A 25,574-nucleotide genomic window follows, 5' to 3' on the forward strand; every position below is an offset into this window, starting at 1 on the left:
TTGGTGGATATAAGGCTCTTGAACCAAAGTAGTACTTCAGCCTCTATGGATGAACAGTCAGAATTTCCCTTCAGTGTTATTGTATTTGTATATAAGCTGAAATAACTGCAAAAAAAAAAGTATATTACTTTCTGATGACTTTATACTCTTTTTTGAGGGGTGACATTTGTCTGAGTTCCTGTATCTATTTATGGATTTAATCTTCAATTTTATTCATAGCTGGATCTAATATATTGTGCCCTCTTTGTAAGATAATAGATGGATGGGTCTGAGACCGATAGACAGGAAACCTAACTCTGTTCCCCACCCTTCCCACTCAGTGTGTGGCCGTAGGCTAATCATTTAACTTCTTTGTGCCCCAGTTTTCCCCGTCTATAAAATGGGAATACTCATAATTTTAAATGGCTTTGAGCTCATCAAATGAACGATGCTATATAAGTATTATTTATTATTAAGGTCACTAGGCCGTTTAGTTTCAATATGGGGAGCCTCCCTCACACATCAAGGTCTTATCTGTTCATTCCCTGCAGTACTCTCCCAGGGGTGTTCACACTCAGAGCTTTTGGAGAGGGCTCAGATGCAGATCAGACCCCCCGGTTACCCAGCCTGCCAGGATCTGCAGCAGAACCACCCGTGGGGCAGTACCCATCCCTGTGAGCGTGTATGTGTGTGCGCGCGCAGACACATACACAGACAGACCCCAAGGCCCAGCAGCTGGGGCTCCGAGCACGCGCAAGGGACACGGGAGGGGCTGCGGCGCCGAGCGCGTTGCGAGGCGCCACCGCTGGGAGGAGCTTTGCCCCCTCTAGCTTCCCGTTGGGAGGGTCCGTCAGCCGGCTGGGGCGGGGCGGGGCGGGGCGAGGGCGAGCCCCGCCGTCGGTCACGTGCGGGGTGGTGGATTATAAAACAATCGGGAGGGCGGCCCGGCACGTGAGGCCGGCCGGGAGCGAGACGCGGTGCCTGCGCGAGGGAGCCCGCCTGCTTGTAGTGGTGAGGCGGCGGCGGCGGCGGCGGCGGCCGCCCGGGGCTTGCTGGGTGCGCGGCCCCAGCGACGTTGTTACCCCCAGGTGCGTCCCAGCCTGCGGTGGGCGGCGCAGCAGCAGCAGCAGCAGCAGCAGCAGCGGTTACAATGCGGCGATGAGCCGCTTCGTGCAGGGGGCTGCGGGCCCCAGGGCTGCGAGGGGCGCAGTGAAAGCGGAGGGGCGGCTCGCTGCCACCCGAGGGACTGCTTTAGTGACCCGTCCCGGGGCTGGCGGAGTAAGCGCCTGCTCCTTGCAGAGCACAGCTGTGTGCGTGGCTGGGTTTCCGGGGCTACTCACTCCTGGCGGTGCCTAGCGCGTCCCTCAGCTGGACATAGGCGTCTCAGGTGCCCAGTTTGCCTAGTTAGGTCAGGAGTTTTGGAACAGTTTGTATGGTGGGGGTGCTGAGAGCCACTGACCCAAACTGTAAACCCTGTATATGATGGAAACCTCTTCAAGCCAGAGTGTGTGGCAGCACCTATGAGTTACATGAGCATCATCTCTACAAGCTAGAGAGCTGTCCCCAGAGGCTGAGCCCTGTTCCTTTGCAATAGGAAATATACTCTCCCCTATGACTGATTACGACATACTGCTGGTTAAATGTTCGTTAAAAGTTGCTGGAGAGGGTGCTGGCTGTCAAAGCATAAGACTATCAGCAAAAAAAAAATCTAAACTGGCTGCTTGATGATCAGGCTCGCAGGAAGTAGCTGGCTGTGTTAGGTTAGCCCCTGCACATGCACACACACACAAGAAAGTGAATGTACAGTTCAAATGATCCCTTCTCCCATTGCTGTATAGCTCAAACAATAGGAGTTATGCGCCTGTTGAGTAGAGAGCTGTCAGGGTGGAGGTGTCCAGTATTGATGGTGTTTGGGGCACGACAGTCCATTGTCCAGTCTTGACCATGCTTGTATGCATTGCAGCTAATGTGACCTATAAACTTGTTAGTTTTCCAAAGAGCACCATAAATAGTTCTTTAAAAAATGACCTAAACACCACTACCAAAATAAGGCTTGAAGTCAGTTTTGCTGCTTTAGGACTGATAGAAGATCTCTCCATCCTCAACTCTGAACTTCCTTGGAACTATACTACCTTCTCCTCTGCTACTAGCTTGCTGGGTGACCTCAGGCAAATCACTTTACTTTTCTGTGCCTTAGTGTCCCCATCTGTAAAATGATAATGGTACTCACCTCCTTTCTAAAGCCCTTTGAGATCTACTGATGGAAAAAAGTACAATGTAAGAGCTAGGTATTTTGCTGTGATCTTGTAAACTGTAGTACGGTTGGTCAGATTCTTGGCTATTCTTTAGAGGTATGTGAGGTTCTGCATGGATTAATGCTGGTGGCTTCAGTAGATAGCACTCTTCCCTTGGAATAGAAGTGAACCAGTATCTTAGAGTGGTCAGCTCACTGGCCTGAGCGAGGAACAGTCTCCCTGCAGAGAGGTGACGCATCCTGGCTATGTGTGAAAAGAGCCAGTAGACCTTTAAGAGTATAAGGGTTTAACCTAAATATCCCGGCCAAAGTCAGTGTGATTGCTGTAAAAGAGATGCATTATTCTCACCCAGGTTGCTTATGCTTCAGATGTGTGTGAAATGATTTCTATATGTCTGACATTGAGTACTCTGAGATTCTGCTATGAAAGTGCACATCTCTGGATTTTAGCCTCTTTAATTTGAGATTGAACACATTGCTTGCTATACACTATAGTTGGACACTTCAAACTTCTCTCCTTTGCATACCTAGTAGCAACTGCAGCAGCCCCTAGAGTATCTGTTAGTAGACTACTTCTGTTTGTCCTTTATTAAAGCAGGGCAGTATGTGAGTGCCATCAAAATCTGCAGAACTTTAACTTAACTCTGTTTGAAGTGTCAGGTCCTCATGGTGCTGTGTGTGTTAATCTACCCGAGTGTAAATCAGTGTAGTGTTGTTTTTTAGGATTATTGTCCATTGATGTAAATGGAAAGCTTCCCATAAGATCAGTGGTTACTGCATCAGATGCTTCATCTGAGAATGGCCAGTTCCAGTGCTGCTGTTGCTCATAGTTTTGTCAAGCTGCAGCAGAGTGAAAAGCAACCAGATTCTTGTCAGCTTCTGGTGCTGTCTACAGAGTTGTGAACAGTAACTGTGAAACAGAATAGAATCTGGTTGATATTCAGACTAGGGCTATCAAGCAATAAAAAAAAAATCACAATTGCATGATTAAAATTAATTATGATTAATCACACACTTAAACAATAATAAAATACCATTTATTTAAATATTTCTGAATGTTTTCGACACTAAAATATATTGATTTCAGTTCTAACATAGAAACAAAGTGTACAGTACTCACTTTATATTTTTGATTACAAATATTTTCACTGTAAAAAGAAACAAAAGAAATAGTATTTTTCAGTTCACCTAATACAAGAACTGTAGTGCAATCGCTTTATCATAAAAACTGAACTTATGAATGTAGACTTGTGTACAAAAAAAATTATACTCTGAAATAAAACAATGTAAAACTTTAGAGCCTACAACTCCAGTCAATCCTACTTCTTGTTCAGCCAATTGCTCAGACAAACAAGTTTGTTTACATTTACAGGAGGTAATGCTGTCTGCTTCTTGCTTACAATGTCTCCTGAAAGTGAGAAGAGGCATTTGTGTGGCACGGTTGTAGCTAGTGTCACAAGATATGCACTAAAGATTCATATGTCCTTTCATACTGAGACCACTATTCCAGAGGACATGTGTCCACGCTGATGATGGGTTCCGCTTGATAACCATACAAAGCAGTAAGAACAGGAGTACTTGTGGCACCTTAGAGACTAACAAATTTATTAGAGCATAAGCTTTCGTGAGCTACAGCTCACTTCATCGGATGCGGACAGATGCATGTTCATTTTCATTATCTGAGTCAGATGCCACCAGCAGAAGGTTGACTTTCCTTTTTGGTGGCTGTGTCCATAAAGAGACTTTTGTGTGGAAGAACAGACACTTATAAGATGAGAGAAATACAATAAGGAGATGTAGGAACAAGAGTAGGCAACAGGCATTGAAGGCAACATACAGAAAAGAAGCCATCCTTTATCTTAAGAAGAATTCCAAAAGCAAGAGACTTCATAGGTAGGAGTGTTTTGAGTAGTATTAGATATAACATTTGACATATGCCACTGATCTATTCAATTTAATCTGATAAATACTTTCTTGCAATATCAGCATATAAAACTATTGCAGTACTATTTGGCAAATACCTTTATGCCTTTATCACTACTAACATTCAAACACTTTTGCATCAATGGGCAATATTACACTGAAAGATAGTACACAATTGCCTTAATCTTTTAAATTGTTGATAGTATGATGAAGTTGTGGGTAGGCATGCTTGTCCATACATATTTTACCCTGGCTAGTCAGTTTGGTTCCCAAGTTGTTAGATGTTGGCAGGGGGTGGGGGAGTTACTGGGGGATTGACTAATTAAAGTTATAACTTACAAATTATTCTTGCTGTGTAGATTCACATTAAATAAACTATGAATCAGTCCTTCAGCTTCAGTTGGACTGTACAGCCTTCAGGTGGCTGGATGGTTGAAGGAATATGGAGCTTTCACCACTAAACCCTCTGGCTTAAGAATTGCAGCCTCACCTACAATGGAGAGTTTTGGGTGTGATAAATAACATTATTGCCCTGTGCAACTCCTAAATGTTACCCTTAGCCAGTGCTCTAGTTAGGAGTTACTAGAGTAGATAAGAAGCATTGGTTGTCTAAGTATTACAAATGTCCTGCAGCACACCAGTCATTCAAGGGCATATTAATTTCCCACAAGCCAAGGCACATAGTGCCAAGAAATGTGGGATAAGTTTCCAGAAGTGAATGCACTTGCAGTGTCTGTGGGGATAAATGCAAGCAAAATAGGATTGGTGGCGTGAACTCCCTGTAATGTGCCAGGTACACATGGGCCAGTAATAACACTTCACTTTCATGTGGCACAATTCTCCAGTGTAAACAAGTCTTAAGCTGCCACCATTCAAAGACTCTCTGTGAATGGTCTCTGCCTTCATATTAGTAAGTGCGCCCATTAAACACCCACCACTGGTTGGCATTTTGGTAGTTTCAAGAGAGGATTGAAAGCAATACACAAATTTCCCCTTTTCCCTTAAAGGTGGCCTCTTCAGGTAAGGGATAAGGCAATCTGGTGGCAGACTATAAGGAAATCTTTAGTACTCCTACCATGCTGTACCTGATCTGTAGATTAAGAGAACTTCAGTAACCAGGACTGTCAATGTGGCACCTTCTCACATCTGCTAAATTTGGTGAGAAGGGTTTGGGAAGAGTCTCGCTCTCTTCCCCCCCCCCCCCCCCCCGCATGCCTCCCCTTGCCTTGGGAATTTTAGGGTTGCCTTTAAACTCATAATACCTGTAACTTGTATGGACTGTTACTCTTTGCTCTCTATTAAAACTAACAGACTTTCATATCCTATTTGAAAGTCTATCTTCTCAAACCCCTTGTCATAAACTCTGCTTTGTGGGCATGCATACTAAATGAATACCTTTTTTTTTTTTGGTTCAAATTTAGCTCACATCTTAAACTGGAAGAGTGACCACAGGCAGATTCACTTAAATGTGTAAAATTTTCCATATAAATAATCCCTGAAGTGGCTATGACTAATAGCTGGTCAGCATTCTTCTGCACCAGTTCATATTTTACACTGTGGCTCTAGGTGCTTCAATAATGCAAAGAAATAATAAAGCTCATTCTAGGAGGAGAAAAAAGCAATTAGATAGTGAAGTTCCTTAGTAAACAAACCTTGTTTAATTTTAGCACAATACATTTACTACTCTTCCAGTGTATAGGGTTGCAAGAGCAGAAATTGTTTACCTTGAGATAGTAAATAAAGATTTAAACAAACTCTGAATTCTGTCAGTTTCTCTTAGGCAAGTGATGCTTGGCAAGTGACTCCACAGCCTTGCTGGTCCTCTATAGCTCTTGGCTTTTAGCAGAGTGCTGATCAAAAGAGCACCAACTTTTGCTGCTGCATAAGCAGGAAGGAGTGCTGAGCAAATGGACCGTTTACGGAGTTCCCTTCCCAGCTGTCTGAAGACCAGGGAAGGGAAGACATAGTGCCAAATGAAACAGCAGAATTGCAACAATTATGTTGAAAGTGTACTGCAATGTTTGCACAGTGTCAACATCCCTTGTTGACAAATGATGCAATGTTGTGATAAACATTACAATGGAATATCCCTCTGACTTTAAATGGATTGAGAGTATCCCTGAAGAACTGACTTTGTTTTGGACAGGTGGCTTTTTTGTTTTTTCATTCCATAAGAGATTTCCCTCCTCATGGCCGCCTCCTCCTAGCTTCCCATTGCATGCTGGGGGCCACCAGGAAAGGCATCATGCTTCATAGCTTGAGAAGCAGTGTTCCAGACTACTCGCTGATCACACTTCACTCATATTTTCTTGGCTTAAAATAAGGATTTTGTTCCATGACCACTGTCATGGTTTGGGTATTCCTAATATACCTGTCCATTATTCCCTGTGTGTACCTGGTCTCAAAGTGTGGTAGACTTGTCTGTGGATGAACTCAGTCTGGTATGATGGTATTGTTCAATTGTCTGTATTTGACTGGCATGTGCTTAGGAGTTCCTTCCCTGTAGGAAGTGAATTTTGTAACATAGTTTCTAGTATTATGGGTGTTTAATGGATACAGAAACTATGCAGCTATTTTAGTTCTCAAAGACAAAGTAATGAATGGTACCTTACTGAAGAGGTCTCATTCAAGAAAGGCTAGTTCCAGGACCTGAAGACTACTAGAAACTTTTTTGTCAGAGATAGACATAAAAGATAAGCAGTGCCAGAGCCCTGCCAGCAAGGTCCGGTGGCAATGCCTTCTGAGACGACAAGTTGTGTGCATGACATCCCCCTTACAATCCCACCAGACTGGGATTTCAGTCAGGTTACTCTTCCTGGTCCCTGCTTTGGGGAGAGGGGTTTGCTCAATTTTCCATGCTGGCTTCTGGCAAGAAGGCTTTTGATTCAACCTGAAGATTCCTCCTTCCCCCTCTCAGCTGCTCCTCTATCCTCTTCAAAACCAGAGTCTTTGGGAGGCTTGCCTCTCCTACTGTACATTTCCTCAGCCTCTTAGGGTGCTGCAAGGTGTGTGGTTTTATGTGATCTTTCACAGTTTACCCTCTACTCTCCTAGCCTTCCTTTTTCTGGGTCCTTCCCCATGAGTAGCTCCTAGGCAAAGGGGAGTCCCTTCTCTGGCTGTGGTCCCCCATTGCTATCCCTCCTCTTTGGCTGGTGCAGTGAGAGCTCCCTCCTATTTCAATCTACTGTAAACACTGTTCACAGAACTCTGTATAAGTGTTGTGTAACTGATAAGTTTTGTTAGCTTTCACAAGCAGCCAAGTAAAATTATGAGAAGCAGCAGAACTACTGGAGATCTCTGCAGGCAGGAAAACTATGCTAAACAGTAAACTCAGTTAACACTTGGAAGTCTCTTTGAAACCATAGGGGCAAAATTAACTTTCACTTCCTGGAGATTTTGCTTCTGTAGGATTCAGTGTAGGCAATCCTTGCATGTGTCTAGTGGTCTTGTCAAGACCTGGCTTCTATCCTCTGCCAACCTGCTAGTCTGCTGATGTTCTTGGCGACAGTAACTTACTGCATATTGCAGAAGAACACTCTTTGTAGGCTATTGTATAAAAGCAGCTCCCTGACTCTCTTCAGAGGTCACACTTCACTTATGACTTAATGATTTCTTGCAGGTAGTTTTGAGTTGTGCTGTATCTTGAGGCAGTTCTGTTGTAGTAAGCAGCAAGTCAGGAACACGTTTTCTGGTGTATAATTCATGGGACATGTGCATGTGTGAGGACAACAAATGGACTCAATCTTGTGTATATAAGGGGGGAAAAGGCAACATTTAAGAGAGGAATTTGAGTAAATGGTACTGTCGCCCACCCAGTTGCTTAAATTTTTCCATTGGGTTAGCATTGTGCTATTGTCCCTTTTATGAGGTCCTAAGAGTACAACAATCATAGTAATACAAGACCCTCTAAAATAGCACCTAACAGTGCTGAGCAGTCCCAGTTTTAGTTCACCTCACACTGATGGGCCTTTTTAAAATAAAGGATTAAGTCTCTTGTGGATGCTTATTTCAGTGGCTCATCCTTCCTTTTACCTCAGGCAGCCAATGGACAATTGGAATTTCCATGCTTTCTCACCCCATAAACACTAATGGGCTCTGTTCTCCAGCTGATTTCTATTGCTAAAAGGGCTCCAATTAATCCCCAGCTAAGTACTCAGACTAAACAGTATAAACTGCTTTTGTTGTCACTAAGTTTTAAGGGGTGGATAGAGGAAAAGGGGAAAGTCATTTATTTTTATATATAATGTATGAGAGAGAGATGACATCTGTAGCAATGGTGGTGTTTGCTCATTAGCTAGGTATCTGAACTGAAAGCGGCCAGTTAGTAGAACATCTTTCATCTAAGCCATATCAGTGCAGTCTCTAGTATTCTAAATATTCATATCCTAAGCAGAATGAGCCTAATTGAGCACATAGCCAAATGCTGCATGAGTTATGGTTTGCGTACATAGCATTCTTTGCTTAGTTAATACCCTGTGCAGAGTGGCCAAAAATTAGTTTGACAACTTACAACAATTGCCCTGTGAAGGAAGCTCTAGAAATTTAAATGTGAATAGCAGGATGAGGGGAAACTGCAATAAATGGGGAAGTGAAGTAAAACAGAGAGGATGCAGTTTGGAATACATTACTACAAAAGTTCTAGTATGCCCTGTTTTATCTTGGCATTAAGTTGTGCTATAACTTTTTTGTCCTGGGGAAGAGAGGGAATGAAGCTATAACTAATAGTCTGTATTTATAATCTATTAGAGATGAGCACTGAAGCAGAACAGCAGCTTCTCCATGATGCTAGAAATGGAAACTGTGAAGAGGTTCGACAACTACTGGAAACCATGGACAAAGAAGAAGTAGTTGTTGACATCAACTGCAAAGGTTAGTATCTTAGCCGTTAAGGTTATAAACCTTAAGTGATGTAGTGCCCCCTCATTTTCCTCTAAAAGGTAAAACATCAAACTCTAACACACCAGGCATGTATTTTTGTGTGGATGTATGTACATATAGAGCAGCGTGTATACGAGCCTCATCTAGTGGGGTAAAGTACAATGCTTTGAAAGTTCTCTTGTAAAAGTGGAGTGCACTACTATATAAAGGACCAGAAAGACTGCAGGAGTCCAATATGTTGGACTGTATATAATTTCTTGGCTTCAGTGAGTAAGTGGTGCCATTTGCGAAGAACACTGATGCCATCTGCCAACACTTCCAGTGATTGGACATGCCCTAATAAGTCTTGGAACATGTTCTGCTGTAACTGTTTGTATCTTGCATCTTTCAGTCTTTGTAGTAGAGCACACCCCCAGTTAATAATCCATTTATAACTCACTTGAGAGGTAAGTCTACATATTTGATATCTGTAGAAGTTGGTGATAAGTCTATAACTATAGAAAGGGAGGGGATGGGGAAGAGGGTAAATAGCTGATGATGTAGTGTTAACATTACAGTAGGGCCTGGAGACCCCAATTGGGATTAGATACTCCATTGTGTTATACATTGTACAGACACGACAGTTGCCACTCCAGCAGTTTATGGTCTAGTTGGATGAGGCGCCGGGTGGAAGAGTAAATGGAGGTTTGAGAGGTGAAGTGACTGACTTGACCAAAGTTGCACAGCATGTCACTGGCAGGAATGGCAATAAAAGCCAGATATCTTGAGTCCAGTCCAGTGCTTTGTCCCCTGCAACATGTTCTCTCTCCTCTCCATTAATAAGCCATGGATGCGTCACTTATTAATGCCTCAACCTGTAAAATATCTAATTAGCTAATCCCCAAAAAGAGAATATGCATTTGTTCACTCTTCTCCGTGGGAAGTGGGGAACAAATGGCTTAAATAGCAGGGTTCTTTTGTTTAAGACAGGATAAAAGCAAAGCTCTCAAAGAATCTTGCGTATAATTCAAGCCAACAGTATGTACAGTGAAAACTTGCTCCTATAAACAAATGGACTACTAAGCATAAAGATTCTTGCCTCAGCTGGTTTTTTCATAACAAAGGTACAGAGTTACCACCACTCAACTACCCATTATGAATTAACTTCCTCTGTTATACACATCTATCCACTATTGACATGGTATTTTCATTATTTTCAGGTGTGAACATTAACAATATTATAGCATTAGTCTCAAAGAAATGTACATGCTTACCCCATTTTTGGAGTTAAAATTTGGGACAAAGTAAACCCTGCAAAGTCCACCGCAAACTCCACTTTAGGGGAAGTGCTGGATCTCTCCTAGAAAATCAAGTCTTTATAGTCTTCCTCTCCCTTCTCCCCCCCCCCCCCAACAGAGGCAGCAGTAGCTGGGCCAACAACCCCGATTTGATCTTCCAATGTGTGTCAACCCTTCTCTTGAAGGACCCTCTGAGGTGTGGTTCAGGTACCATGCTAATTCAGTCCCTGGTCTCTGCAGAGATTGTCAGTAGCATCATTCCAAGTGGTGCATTTTAAGAAGTGCATACTTGTTCCATTAGAAATGGACTGAAAGATTTTTTTTCCTTAGGCTAATAAACATCCATTAGCTAGTGAACACCCTGGCATCCATATTTAATACGAATCTAGGATTGTACTAGGCACTGCGGACTTAATAACTTCCCTACTCTATATAACTTCCTGCCTAAAACAAGGGAGGTGGAGAACAGATACAACTTTAACTTTTGATCCTATGCTCTTTTTCCCTATCAACTTGAATGGTAATCCTCTTCTTTTCTTTTTTTTTTTTTTTTTTTTTTGTGGTCTGACTCCTTTAACTTCTTCCACACTCTCTCCCAGTACTCATTGCTTCTGTTTATTCCAGCAAAATGAGTTCAGTGTAAATGAAAAATAGTGCTGCTGACATTGCTGGGCTGTACAGAAATTCACTGTTGTTGCCTTTCCAGTTTCATGTTTGTGCTTTCCATGTAGCTGATATAGTGACTTGCACAAAATGTAAACAGGAAGGATGATCTCTTTTGAGTGGCAGCTAATGAGAACTTCCTGAAAGTAATGGTTTTTCTTTGATGTTCAAATAGAAAGTGAAGACCAAGAAAGCTTGGGGTTTTCAGTTCTAGGGTTTTCCCCTTGATACCTTCTTGTATTGTCTGCTCTTCTTGTAAAACACAAAGGTTTAATGTGAAGGTGTGACATCCAACTTCATTCTTCATTTTTGTCTACTTGTGTGCTCCACTAAGCCATCTCCTAACGGATGGTTTACATATTACTAAATAGTTTGAGATGGCTGACAAAAAAACATTGCTGACCCACTTCAGTTCTGGTATAAGAATCCAGACTTCACTGGAGTTGCAATAGCTTGCACCCACTGAATTTGGCTCACTCTTCCTTGAAACTGTTTTATCCATGGTACAATGGCATAACCCTTCAGCAAATGAGTATGGTACTCTAAGGCCATTTATGCTAGCTTCCTTCTTTTACATGCTGTTGTTTGCTCTATTGTAGTGCTTGTAACTTGCAGCAAGAGCCTTCAGACACTTAAAGGGCTTCAAAAATGCTACACAATAGCCATGGGCTTTTAATAAGTTTACTTTATAGGAGACTATTTGGTAGAGAAGTGACACATTACTTAGTTTTTATAGTGGTGATTTAATGTTTCACTTTGCCAAGAATCCCCTTCCTTTATTCTGTACAAATGCTTCAGTGGCATGTCAATATTCCATAAAGCTACACTAAAAACTACATGAGCGACAAGCTTTTTTTTCCCCCATAGTTTCTTTCAGACTTTAGAACAGATAATGTTCTGTTTTCCCCAAACCACCACTTCTGGAGTAAGCAACACTTCTCTCTGACCCACACGTGAGTGGGCAGGCAGGATTTAGTAACCAGAACTAATCAAAGCGAACTCTAACTGAAGGCACTGCACTTCAAAAGATGCTCAAGACAGGGACCCTGAGTCTAACCAAAGGGTTCTGCATGAGGTTGAGCTGGGAAAATCTCAAATCACTTTCATTTGAGAGGAGATTGCTCAATGCTTTACTTTTCTCCTGGACGGTGATGGGCACTGTAGAGATACAAGGAGGAGAGTGTGAATTCTCGGTTCATCTGTTTCAGGGTCTTGTCACAGGAGTCGTAACTCAGTTTGACTTGGAGTGCCCAATTGCTACTGCGGCATTACAGCCTCTTGGATAAAGGGGTTGATGATCCAACTTTCCTCCAGATTGCTAGAGGTGGGATGGGAAACAATCCTGCAGTTGGGTGTGAAGCGCTCTCAGCTGATGTCTTGAGTGCTTGGTAGCTTCCTCATGCTTCAGACTTCTATGAAACAGGTAGACAAGAACTACTACAGGCTTCCTCCTTGTGCTCCTGAAGACCAGTTGCAAAACTTCGGCTGAAAGCCTCTAAGCTGTCATGAAGGGAGGGTATGAATGCCCCACCCTTAGACAGGGGAGCTCAGCTGTTAGGTGGCTTGCTTCTGCTGTCTTGCTGACATTTCTAGGCGCCTTAGACACAGTGAAGGCTTAAGCAAAGATGACTCTAGAGCACATGGGGGGAGGCTACCCTTGTTCTGAATTTAAATTGGCTGCACTTCACAACAGAACTACCTCACTTCAGTGCTATTGCTAGAAAGGGAGCTTATGCGTTGCTCTAACAATGCAAAGTCCAAGCTCACAGCGAAACTTTTAAGTTCGCTACTCTAACAATAAAGCCGTTCAGAAAATGTAATAGCAAAACATTTTGACATCTCTGCAAGACAGTCCTCTTTTTTTTTTTTATGTTTACCAGTTCTGTTTAACCACTTCATGAAGGATGTGGTGTCATTTTGGAGGTGTCTTCATACATCAAGCTCTTTGAAGGAAACAGACATCAGCTGTGATGATTTGGATGTATGACCATACTGATCGTGTTTGTCATCAGCTTTGCACATCTATGCAGATAGTAATAACATACTCTCACTGAATGTCGGGGGACAGAGGAGTGATTCTTGAAATGTCTTGGATGAGTGACTTAAACTGTGCCAAGACAGCTTATAGAGGAATGGCTCTACAGCAGGATCATATCTAACAAATGCTAGTAGCTGACAGCACCAGACACCTAATTTGAATTGCTAGGAAAATTAGTATTTTGGTGTTTGAAAGCAGTTGGTCTGATACCCTTGACCATATCATTAATGTGGGTTGCTTAACAAAAACACAAGTTTTCACTCTAGCTGCTGCTTGTCCTTGAACTCCTGAAACGGTGTCTTTTGCAGAGAAGGAAAACTTTCCAGGTTAACACATAATACTGTTGGGTGACTTGTAGAAGTGAGATTGGGGTGTCTTTTGCATTACTCAGACTGGCAGTGTAGTGTTGGGTTTTTCCCCCAGGCTTTAAGTTTAAATGAAGGTTTTACACTATTGGCATCTGGGACTTTAGAATATGGTCCTTTCAAAACAATACATTGTAACTATATTTCTGCATTTGAGTTATTGCAGCACAATTTGCCACTACCCTTTTAAAAAAAAATCATGCTGGATCATTCTGGTAAAGGCTAACCAACATGTGCAATTCAATTGAGATTCTGCCTTGGGCCTTAGCAAAGACTGCTCTCTCATGCATGATATTCCAATTCTGTGTCATGGATGTCATGTTTTGTGTGTTGGGGTTTATAATAAGGGGTGCTGGGTGCAGGTTTAATGCTGTCTTAATAGAGGTGTAGCAGTCCATTTACTTACCTTCTACACTGAATATACCAGCAAGTGATTAGATGGAAACAATACAAGTCCTTCCTGAAGAGGACATTGTTACAGGGCTCGTGTGTTTACTTCAGTTGCTTCTGTACTACTTCTGGCAAACCTTATGCTCTTTCTTCTTCCTACCCCCTCAGGGATTATGATCCTGCTCTAGATAATAGAACATTAAAACCCTACACACCTTGCACTTCTGTTCAGTAGGCTCCTGTTTGTTGTGGCTGATAGTTGTTGCTCCAAAACTAATATACAACCTGCTGGTGGCATTCAACATGGAATGCAGTATATCTTGGTACTAGAAGAATGAATACTTTTCCTTTGGAGAAGCACTGTCAAATTGTAACAGACAAAAATCAGTGTAGTAAGGGATAACAAGCAGAAAGTCAAACATTCAGCAGAATGCACAAGTCCTAGAAACATAAAATGGTTACCATGCCTTTTTAAAGGTTACATATAGCATCTTGTTCCAACAGAACACAAAAAAGCGGATTTAACAATTATGCTTGCTTTTGTGGGTTTATATTGGGACCCAAATGTTACATATAACTCTTATTTCTGCTGAGCTGTCACTTTAGTGGAGGATGGCTGATCACTAACCAGTCTGCTGCTTCCCGTGACTGAGGATGTTACGTCTTTTTAAAGCATGAAGCAGGGAAATGCCTTTCTGCCACATCAGTCTGGTATGAAAACATGAACAATTGAATTTTAATTAGCCGAAATCTGAACTGAAACTGAAGTTGTAAGCAAAACTGGCCACATGAGAGTCACATCAAAACTTTCTTCTGACATGACTTGCTTTTTTAACATTACTCAGACTTTCAATGTAACTTACTGCACTAATGTTTAGCAGAGAGCTTAAATTTAATCCGATATACCTTTCAATTGCTAAGCCTCTCATTTGAATGTGTTTGTCCACTTCTAACTAAGATCTTGAGTGCATTAGACTCTCTTTAGGAATATTCTTGCTTGGAAACTTTACATAAAGTAAGACACTGAAAGGGGAGGCTCCCAAAGAAACCATTCCATTTCAGTAAGACCAAAACCAAAAATTGGTCTAGTTGTGGCCCAAAGTTTGCTGAACTTCCTGATCTCCACAAGGGTTATTTTCAAAGTTCTCTGCATGCAGTCTAGAGAACATGTTAAGTCTTTCCAGCTACTAATATCTTTAAAAGATGTAGGCTTGGGGATGTAAAGCTGGAAGGCCTGAAGTGTGTGGGGGGAGGGAGAGACCTTGAAATACTACATATCTAAACTGTTATCCTATACAGCGATCTTAACCAAGAAGTCTGCTGCCAGTATGGTTACCACTGTTGGAAGGGACCATAAGGATCTCATTTGCTTCATGGTCTTACGAGAATGTATAAACCACTTTTATGCATATTTAGATACTGCTATTGGTATCTAAATATGTATAAAAATTCAATAGGAAGGCCTCCCTGTAATGCTGCTGTTGAAGGCGGAGAGGCAGTGATGACTGCATGGAGACTTAAAAGTGAAAAGAAACTAGGGTTGTCATGAAAAAGATTGGCATGGTCTAGTCTGATATTGGAATCCTGAAGTTCTGAACAACTGATAATCCCATTTGAGGATGCATAATGAGGTGGCTTTGAATCTTTCTGCTAAGAACTTGCTATCCTTGTACTTGTCAAATAGTGGTTCACATGACATCTATTTGCGCTGAGGTAATACTGCATAACAATCAAGGCTCAGTTGCCATTTTGAAGGCATGCAGTAAAGAGTCCTTTCCCAAGGAGCTTACAGTTGAGGCCACCGCACACTGCAGCAGGTCCATGAGACAGACGGGAGGTGGGGACAAAAATGGAAAGGAGAAGACAAGGTAACAAAGTAAGCGAATATCCTACAATAAGAGGGCTCAACTTGCCACTTGAAATGAAGGTGCAGCTGGGACTGGGATGGGGGTCAGCAATCTTCAAAGCTCTAAAAGTGTTGAGAAAATTTGGGTAGGGGTGAAAACTTATTATATTAAATTAAGACCTCCTTATGTTAAAAGGCCCTTAATGGTGCTTATCTATGCTGAAAATTGTTAGCAGGGCAACTATGGGAAAATAACAGAATATTGGTTTATGGTGTGAGCCCCATCTTAAACACCCATTTTTTTTAAAGAAAGGTGTAGGGTACTGTGCTAGTGTTTGTCTTCTATTTGGCAAATTTGTATGGGCTGCAGAGGCCTACTTGTAAGGCATACATGAGATGAAGGAAAACTTGATGATTGTATTACGATTTACACATTAAACCACTAATCTGTGTCCTCAATACCCCCACCCCCACAAGTAACAAGCTTTGTGGCCGGTACTTAAATGCAACTTTAATATACAGTTTTTTGTGAGGTGCAGAACAGCTCTGCTTATTGTCTACATATAGCAAGTAGAGAAACTAAGCTCAGTTACCAGTTCAGTGGAATTTTTCACTGTAATAGTTATAATTTTAACCTAGAAATCTACCACTTTGTTAAATAACAGTGAATGTAACTAAAGCTGAAATTTCAGTAAATGTCAAATACAGCTAGTCCCAACTTCAGGGTAAACTATTCAGATTCAGAATAAATGGTGGTTATCCAAGAGCTTTGCTCTGTGTCCACTTCCAGCTGACTGTTCCGTTAACTCCAGAACCCTGTCGGTGAGATCTGAACATACATGCCTTATGGATTGCAAATGCTCTTGGTAACTGCTTGACATAGAAAGCCTTGCCAATGACAAGGCTGTTATTGGTGCATAGTATTTTTAAACATAAAGATAATTCAGGTTATAAACCAACTTGCTTCTCATGTGTCCTATGCCCTTAAATGTAAGGGTTAGCTATGACTCTCAAGGTTTGTATAAGAGGAATGGACCCAGTGAAACCAGAATTGGCTTTTTAGAGTCTTGCAGAATTATAAAACTAGTTCTTAGAATGCTATTTTTATCCAAAGCACAAAGAGATAAGAAATATGGAAGCAACAATGTAATGCTAGGTTGATGCCCTATTAGAGATGCTCTAGTTAAGGGGTTCTCAACAAATTTTCTGGTGGGCTCAGTGTGCAGCCACGAACACTGGTTGGTGCCCGCTCTGACTATACTTTTTTCCTAAACTACTTCAGGAAAAATAAATATGCATATTTACATATCCAAATCATTGTAATTGATTGATGTAGGTTTTTTGTAGACTACATAGTAAAAGTAATGAACAGTTATATTTTTGGTGCCCCTGACCCCTGCTGCCTTCCTGGGCCCCACTGCTTCCACCCTATTGCCTTGGGCTCCCTTCCATGGCCTCAGACCCCACGCTCACCCCACTCCTTGCCTCTGAATCACAGCACTTGGTAAGGCCAGCCCTGCAGAAGCCCAGAGCCTGAGCCCCATGGCTGGAGTCAGGGGTGGGCTGAAGCCCAGAGCCCATAGGCAGAGCTCTGCTACTGTGGGGTGGGGGGGGGCTGAAACTCAAAGCTCTGAAGTCAGAGGAAGTGGGCTGAAGCCCCCCTCAGGAGGCCCGCAGCTGATACCCACTGCCAGAGTCCTGCAACTGCAGCTGGGTGAGGGGGGGCAGGGGAATATAGCTTGTCGCTGGAGCCTCTAGCAGAACTGGGGGAGGCTGGAGCCCGCCCCTGAGTGCTGCAGGGAGGGGCCACTGCTTTGCCCCCTTCTCCTTCTCTGCACAAGAGGCTGCTGTGGCTGCAGGAAAAACCCCTGGTGGCCGCATTTGAGAAACACTGCTCTAGTTCAACCAGAAGCTATGGGCTTGATGCAGTAATTAGTGGGGGAGGGGGAAACTTTATTTTATTCTGCAGGAGGTCTGACTAGATATTCATAGTCCTTTTTATCCTGAAATCTATAAATGGCTGTTCTCACTGTAGAGACTAACTAGGCCTGTTATATGTGTGAGAGTTGGCAAGATGTTAGTTTACACTGAACTGTTCCTACAGGTTTATATTACAAAAGCATTTCTTTACCTGATGTTCTGTTTCATATTTTTAGGCAGAAGTAAATCTAATTTGGGTTGGACGCCTCTTCACCTTGCATGCTATTTTGGACATGGCAATGTGGTCAAGGATTTGCTGAAGGTATACTTAATGCTGTGTCTTTCTAAATGAGTCTGTTAGTCTGTATTCGCAAAAAGAAAAGGAGTACTTGTGGCACCTTAGAGACTAACACATTTATTTGAGCATAAGCTTTCGTGAGCTACAGCTCACGAAGTGAAGCGAACTGTAGCTCACGAAAGCTTATGCTCAAATAAATTTGTTAATCTCTAAGGTGCCACAAATGAGTCTGAAGATCCTACATAAAACAAGATGGTATCATGAAAAACATTAATACTTTTTTCATGATACCACAAGTTGTTCAGGTGATAGGTATTGTCTACTTCTGAAACCTCAAAATAAACAGGAAGTGTTTTCTACTAAAGTGCAAACTGTTAGAATTGCATTGCTTCTCTTCAAGTGAAGACGATGAACTAACCTTCTCATTAGTCATGTGCATGCTTGTATTTAACTACCTGCTTGCACATGTACATATTTGCATAGGAAAATATATGGGAATGTAGCAGGATACAGATTATTCAACATTCTTGGAATGCATGGGAGACAACTCTGTTATAGAAAGTGGAGAAAGCAACTAGGAGAAGAGGCAATTCTGGTTTTGATTCTGACAAACAGAGGAATTGGTTGAGAAGTTGAAGGTGGAAGGCAGCTTGGGTGAAAGTGATCATGAAATGCAATAGTTTGATTCTAATGAACAGTAGGAGGGAATGCAGCAGAATAAAGATGATGGACTTTGAGTTTGCTAAAGTCTGCCTTCTTAAAGAATTGGTAGGAAAGATCCTATAGGAAGCAAGTGGAAGGAGAAAAATGTTCAGGAGAGTTGGCAATTTTTTAAAGAAATGTTATTAAAGGCACAAGACCAAATGATCCCAATATGGTAGGGAAGATAGGAAGTATAAGACTACTTTTATGACCTGGAACTGTCATTCAAAAAGTGGAAACTATATCAAATTACAAAGGGCAAATGTTAAAAAACAAACCCACAAGCATGTAGGGACAAAATTAGACAGGCCAGTGTACAAAACAAGATTAAACTAGTTAGGGACATAAAGGATAACAAACATTTTACAATCCATGAGAAGCAAGGGGACGACCAAGGACCAGGTAGGCACATAACTCAATGTGGAGGGAGAGGCAATAACAGAAAATGCAGCAATAGCTGAAATGTTAAATGGCCTTTTTGTTTGCTTTCACTGAACAAGTTAGTTATTGGATAACTAACACAGTGAAAATCATTGTGAAATGGGGTAGGATCTGGGACTCAAATAGGGGGGGAAAAAAACCAAGTTAAGTGTCTTCAAGTCTGCAGGGCCGGATGAAATACTTCCTAGAATATTTAAGGAACTAGCTGAAGAGATCTCTGATCTATTAGCAATTAAGACTATATTTTAATCATGGGTATTTTTAGTAAGTCATGGACCAGTCACAAGCTGTAAACAAGAATTCACGGCCTGAGACCTGTCCATAACTTGTACTATATACCCCTAACTAAAACTTGGGCTGGGGCCCTGTGGGTGCTTAGGGTGGGCCGGGGGGGGGCGCTGCCCCTGCCATGAGCTCTGGCTCCACAGCTCCCATTGGCCAGGAACTGCAGCCAATGGGAATTGCGGGGGCAGTGCACAAAGCCCCCTGGCCCCTTTGCTTAGGAGCTGCAGGGATATGCTGGCTGCTTCTGGGGAGCCCCTTGAGGCAAGTGCTGCCCCAAAACCCTTCCCCAACCCTGAGCCCCCTCCCATATCCAAGATGAGGCTGCTGGGCGGGGAATTGAGCTGGAAGGGCATATCAAATGGAGTCCAGCAGGGGTCTGTCCTGGGTCAATTTCTATTTAATATATTCATAAATAATTTTGATAATGGCATAAAGAGTGCACTTATGAAGTTCATGGGTGATACAAACCTGGAGGGGTTGCAGTTGCTTTGGAGGACAGGATTAGAATCCAAAATGATATTGTCAAACTGAAGATATGGTCTGAAGTAAATAGGATGGAATCCATAAGGATAAATGCAAAGTACTGTGCTTAGGAAGGAATAATCAATTGCACAAATACAAAATGGGAAATGACTGTTTAGGAAGGAGTATTGCAAAAATGGATCGGGGGGTGTGATATGGAAGGATGGTGGAGGGGAAATATACAAGCCCTAGGCTAATTAAGGTGTGGTTCCCTGTAGACTAGGGAGGTTAATTGGAGCATCTGTAGTCAATTAAGGCCCTATCACAAACCTAATAACCCCCTGCTTCAGGCAGGCAGAGTGTGGGAGGAAGGAGAGAGGACTGGAGCTTGGAGGTGTGTTTTGAAAAACCAGGGAAACCCTGCCCCAGAAGGGGAGGGAGACTCCCTTCCACAGCATCTAAGAACTGAAGGTACCCCTCACAAGGGGGAAGAGGGTAAGAACCCGCTGGGGTTCAGAGTGAGGAGCAAACATAGACCCCTCCCCTGCTTCCCTCCTCTACCACCTTCCCGGGTCACTAGCGGGATCCTCTGTGCCCCAAAAGCAAGGGCAAGGGGTGGCATCTTAGCCTCCTGCCAAGAAAAGCGTAGGACCCACCATACTAACATCAGCTGTCTTGTCACAGGGGTTATAGTGGATCACAAATTAAATACAAGTCAGTTATGTAATACTGTTGCCAAAAAAAATCACATCACTCTGGATGTATTGGCAAGAGTGTAAACAAGACGCAAGAATAATCATTCTACTCAACACTGATAAGGCCTCAACTGGAGTATTGTCCAGTTCTGGATACTACACTTTGGGAAAGATGTGGACAAATTGGAGAAAGTCCAGAGGAGAGCAAATATTGAAGGTCAAGAAAACGTAGAAAAATTTCAGTTCGTTTCATCTGGAGAGGAGACAAGTCTTCAAATACATGAGGTTGTTATAAAGAGGGTAATAAATTCTCCTTCTCTGCTGAAGACAGGAGAAGTAGTAATGGGCTTAAATTTCAGCAAGGGAGACTTAGGTTAGACATTAGGAAGTTTTTCCTAATGTAAGGGTAGTTAAGCACTGGAATAAATTGCCTAGGGAGGTTGTAGAATCTTCATCATTTGGAGGCTTTTCAGAACAGATTAGACCAACATTTGTCAGGGATGGTCTAGATCAGGGATTCTCAAACTTTACTGCACCATGACCCACTTCTGACAACAAAAATTACTTCATGACACCAGGACCAGGGACCAAAGCCAGAGCCCGTCCAAGCCCCACTGCCGTGGATGGCAGGAGCAAAGCCCAAGCCCCACCTGTCTGGGCAGTAGGGTCAAAGCTGAAGCTCAAGGTCTTTGGCCTCAGGCAGGGGTCCTGCAACCTGAGTCCTGCTGTCCAGGGCTGAAGCGCTCAGGCTTTGGCCCTTGGTAGTGAGGCTCAGGCTTCAGCCCTGGGCTCCAGCAAGTCTAAACCAGCCCTTGTGACCCCATTCAAAGGGGGTCACATCCCACTTTGGGGTCCTGACCCACAGTTTGAGAACCACTGGGAACTGCTCAAACTGAGGCAGACCTCCCAGGGGAGGCCAAGGAATGTGTTGGGGAGTGAGAGCTGTGTGCTCTTACTGTTAAGAGCTGTCTCTCAGCCCCAGGTGCAACCTGGCCTCGGATTTCCATCCCCAACCCCGGGAGGTGGCTCAGGCTGTCATTCCCACCCCTACTTCAATCCCTCACTGGGAAGTGCAGCATGGGCTCAGGCTCTCCTTCCCCCACATCCCTCACCTGAAGGTGGCAGGGCTCTGGCTGTCAGCTTCAGGGTGCAGTAGCAGCATCAATATCACTTCTCACAGCAGACTTAGCGCCCCATTGCAACCCTTACTTCTACTATTCAGCAAGATCACTTTTCACATTGCCTCCCTTGCTTCTGTGCTGCTGCAGGCAGGGCACTGCCTTCAGAGCTGGATGCTTGGCCAGCAGCTGCTGCTCTCCACTCTGCCTTCTGAGCTGGGTGGCAGTATATGTATGTGGAGGGAGGGGGCCATAAACGACTGCAGACACAAAGAAGGGGTACCTGTTCAAATAAGTTTGAGAACCACTGGTCTAGATAATACTTAGTCCTGCCTCAGTGCAGGGGACTCAACAATGACCTGTCAAGGTCCATTCCTTTCCTATACTTCTGATTCTATGTGCTTATGTACTGTTGCGCTTGTAGGCAGCTAACTACATAGGAGCTGCAGGGGGGACACCCACCCACCCCAAGGTCAGTGCCCCCCATACTCCCCTGCCCCTAGCCCTGAGCCCCCTCACATATACCCAAACTGCTGCTGCTAGAGTTGCCCCTGAGCTAGCACCACCCACTGCAGAAATCCCCGAGGTCATGGAAAGTCACAGAATCAGTGACTGACTTGCAGCCTTAAGCATAACCAGTGTTGGCAATTGAGGTCCACAAAAGCTAACCAACTCTCTGCAAAGTACAGCTAATTGCAGCATTCAGATACATGCACCAAAAACAAATGTGGCTTTTTTTGCTTTTTCCTGAAAGCCACATAGTGAATGGGAGGGATGACTTCTTTTAAACTGATTGGAAATAAAAAGAATAGATCTAGGTAAACTTGGACCTGGTTCTACATGGAAAAACTAATAATCAGGAGATTCTGGTCTGGGAAACGGACTGAGATTTTTTTCTACAAGGATTCCATCTCTAGTCTACAAACAAAGCTAGTATCAACAAATGATACTGTCCCTGACCCAAAGACTTTGCTTACAACATAGAGTAAACAAATGGCAAGACCAGGGTAGGAAGGGGGAAGATTGTCAAATTCTTAGTGTTTTACAAAAGTGGGTGAGTGCTAGTGCCCGTCTTACAGATGAAGTGACGAATGGAGGTTTAATAGACTGACTTGTCCTAGGGCAAAAAGAAAAGGTGTTTCATGTTTACAGTGGGGAGATTTATATACACAGTTTTCCACTGAATGCATCCAATGAAGTGAGCTGTAGCGTACAAAAGCTTATGCTCAAATAAATTTGTTAGTCTGTAAGGTGCCACAAGTCCTCCTTTTCTTTTTGCAGATACAGACTAACACGGCTGCTACTCTGAAACTTGTCCTAGGGCAGTGGTTCTCAACCAGGGGTCCAGGACCTGCAGGGGGAGAGCAGGTTTCAAGGGGGCTGCCGAGCAGGGTCTGTTACTCATTGGAGCCCAGGGCAGAAAGCTGAAGCCCCAACACCTGGGGCTGAAGTCCAGGGCCCTGAGCCCCACCACCTGAGGCTGAAGCCAAACTTAGCTTCGCAGGGGCCCCTGTGGCATAGGCCCCCAGGCAGTTGCCCTGCTTGCTACCCCTTAACGGTGGCTCTGGCTTTTATATGAAGAAAACCAGTTATGGCACAGGTGGGCCGTGGAGTTTTTATAGCATGTTGGAGGGGCCACAGAAAAGAGGTATGGAACCCCCATCCTAGGGTACTCTGTGGCAGTCAGAAATAGACCTAATCTCCTGACTCTAGTCCTCATGAGCGCAAACACTAGACCAGTTTCCCAGCTACAGTAAAACCACATAGTCCCATTAGTTCTGTTGCATATGCAGCTTGTCCTGATCTTTCTGACCATTTTAAGAGTAGGGTTCAGCAGGTGCAGTGTTTGAAATGGGATTTTAAAGAGTGAGAGAGCAAGGATCTCAGGTACAGGACAGGAATGGGAAAGATGGAGCTGAGATTCAGACAGGAATACAGTTGTACATTGCCTTTATGGTCCATAGAGGAGTTTCCACTTGATGTGGAAAAGGGCAGGGAGCCAGTGAAGAGATCATGAAACCTGCTAGTCGTGGTTAATCTTTTGAAGAGGAGGCTTCACTACAGTATATAATAGTACTACAGTGTGTCTTTCAACTGGAGTGAAACTAAAGCTTTAATGGCTGCTGTATGCAATTTGTGTGTGGAGATGAGTGACTGCAAAACAAAGGCCATGTCTACACCTAAAAAGTTAGGTCGACCCAGCTACATCACTCAGGAGTGTGAAAAATCCATACCCCTGAGCAAAGTGGTTAAGCCAGCCCAACTGCTGACATAGACCGCTCTAGGGCTGTGTCTACACTACCCCTTATTTCATATAACTTGTATTGCTCAGCGGGGTGAATAACCCTCCCCCCCCAATGTAAGTTGCACCGACAAGCACCAGTGTGGACAGCACTATGTCGGCAGGAGAGCTTCTCCTACCAACGTGGCTACCACTGCTCGTTGGCGGTGGTTTAATTATGTTGATGGGAGAACTCTCTCTCCAATAGGGTGACTACACTAGAGGTCTTATAGCAATGCAGCTGCATTGATACAGCAGTGTCACTGTAAACTCTCTAGTGTAGTCATAGCCTAGGTTGACTAAAAGATTCTTCTGTTGACCTAGCTACTCTCTCTCAGGGAAGTAGCTTAACTACAGAGATGGGAGAACCCCTCCTGTTAATGTCGTGAGTGTCTACGCTGAAGTGGTAGAACAGCGCTGCTGTAGTGGTTTAAGTGTAGACCTAGCCCCAATCTGAATTTGTTCCCTTTCACAAGGGCTCCTTGTTGTAGATTTCCTCCCCTCTAAATCTTTCCATGTTATCACTGATTTACAACTATACTGGGACACAGGCTTTACAGCTATACTGGGACACACAGAAAACCTCCTAATTCATGTAATTCATTCTTGACAAATAAATTATAAATCAAGAGGTGTTGGTAACACTGAGTTCTTTACCTCTACAAAAATATTCCTTCCAGAATCTATTGACCTTCCTGTGTTTCCAGCATTACTTAACCGTCTCTGTCTTGGCAGGCTGGTGCAGAAGTAAACGTGTTAAATGATATGGGGGACACGCCACTGCATCGTGCAGCCTTCACTGGACGCAAGGTAAAAATACACTATTTTCTAACTATTTGTTCCACCCTATGTGGTTCACAGGATGCATAAGGCAACCCCAGCATAAGACTGTGTCCCCATAAAGGGTGCTATAATGTGTCAATGGAGTCTGAAATGTTAAATGTTTTAAAATAGTAATACATTGAAGCCAAAGCATTTGAGGTAGGAAAAATCCTTGTAGCAGCACATTCCAGAAAGCTACCAAAGGACTAATTTTAATGTGCCTAAAATCTAGTCTGTCGAATCCTCAATTTGGGTTTTATTTTTTTTTTTTTTCTTTGGCAGAGAATGCTTTTTTTCCCCCTGGGAGGGTAGGGGAGACCTCAGACTTCCTTCTCCATAGCTACTCTTTCCTTTTTTGTTCTCCAGGATGTGGCTGGCAGCTGGAAAGGGGGAACATAGTCATTTTCCTCTGAAGCACTTTACCTGCACGCATGTCTGCGCAGTCATTCCTGCGTCACTTGTGCTATGTGCATGGGGTAAAGCACTAATCAGCCTCTCAGCTGTAAATGCTGGTTGTCAGATGGAAGCCAGTTTGGAGGGATGGGAAAAGTAGCTATTTCTGCATACAACTTGACAGACCACTTATTAATCTCTCACAAACCATAGCAGAAAGTAGTGATGCTCAGATGCCAGTGGTTCAGAAGCCAAATTATTGATCAACATTACCCAAATGAGCCATAGTAGTGCTAATTCATTGTTGCATTTACTATAGTACCTATATATTCATATTTAAACAGTATGATGGAAAATATTTAGTTTTTACTTGTGTATATATTTCCCATCATACTGTTTAAATAGACTATAATAACTATTTTCACAGCAAAATGACTATCTCATCAACTACAACTGGTTAATAACAGTAAAAGCATCGTCAATGGTTAATTCAGTATTTTAATATTGTGTACTGCAAAGAGCCTCAGGAGACATTAAAGAGTCC

At 43.1% G+C, this 25,574-nt stretch overlaps 1 protein-coding gene across 4 annotated transcripts in view; it reads left to right on the plus strand.

Moving 5' to 3' along the window:
- Window positions 1–767: 767 nt before the first annotated feature.
- OSBPL1A (oxysterol binding protein like 1A) overlaps window positions 768–25,574 on the plus strand; it is a 158,366-nt gene continuing 133,559 nt past the window's right edge. For 2 of the 4 annotated variants that reach the window (XM_043507971.1, XM_038391002.2), the window contains exons 1-4: window positions 883–1,067; window positions 8,903–9,025; window positions 17,770–17,855; window positions 24,551–24,625. In XM_043507971.1, coding sequence (XP_043363906.1) covers window positions 8,905–9,025; window positions 17,770–17,855; window positions 24,551–24,625 — 282 coding nt within the window. In that variant the 5' untranslated portion in view covers window positions 883–1,067; window positions 8,903–8,904. Of the gene's footprint in view, window positions 1,068–8,902; window positions 9,026–17,769; window positions 17,856–24,550; window positions 24,626–25,574 lie in introns of all 4 variants that reach the window. The other 2 variants (XM_038390999.2, XM_038390998.2) reach the window with 2 other exon arrangements.

Source organism: Dermochelys coriacea, chromosome 2 (assembly GCF_009764565.3).
Source record: "Dermochelys coriacea isolate rDerCor1 chromosome 2, rDerCor1.pri.v4, whole genome shotgun sequence".
In the NCBI taxonomy this organism is placed as follows: Eukaryota; Metazoa; Chordata; order Testudines; family Dermochelyidae; genus Dermochelys; species Dermochelys coriacea.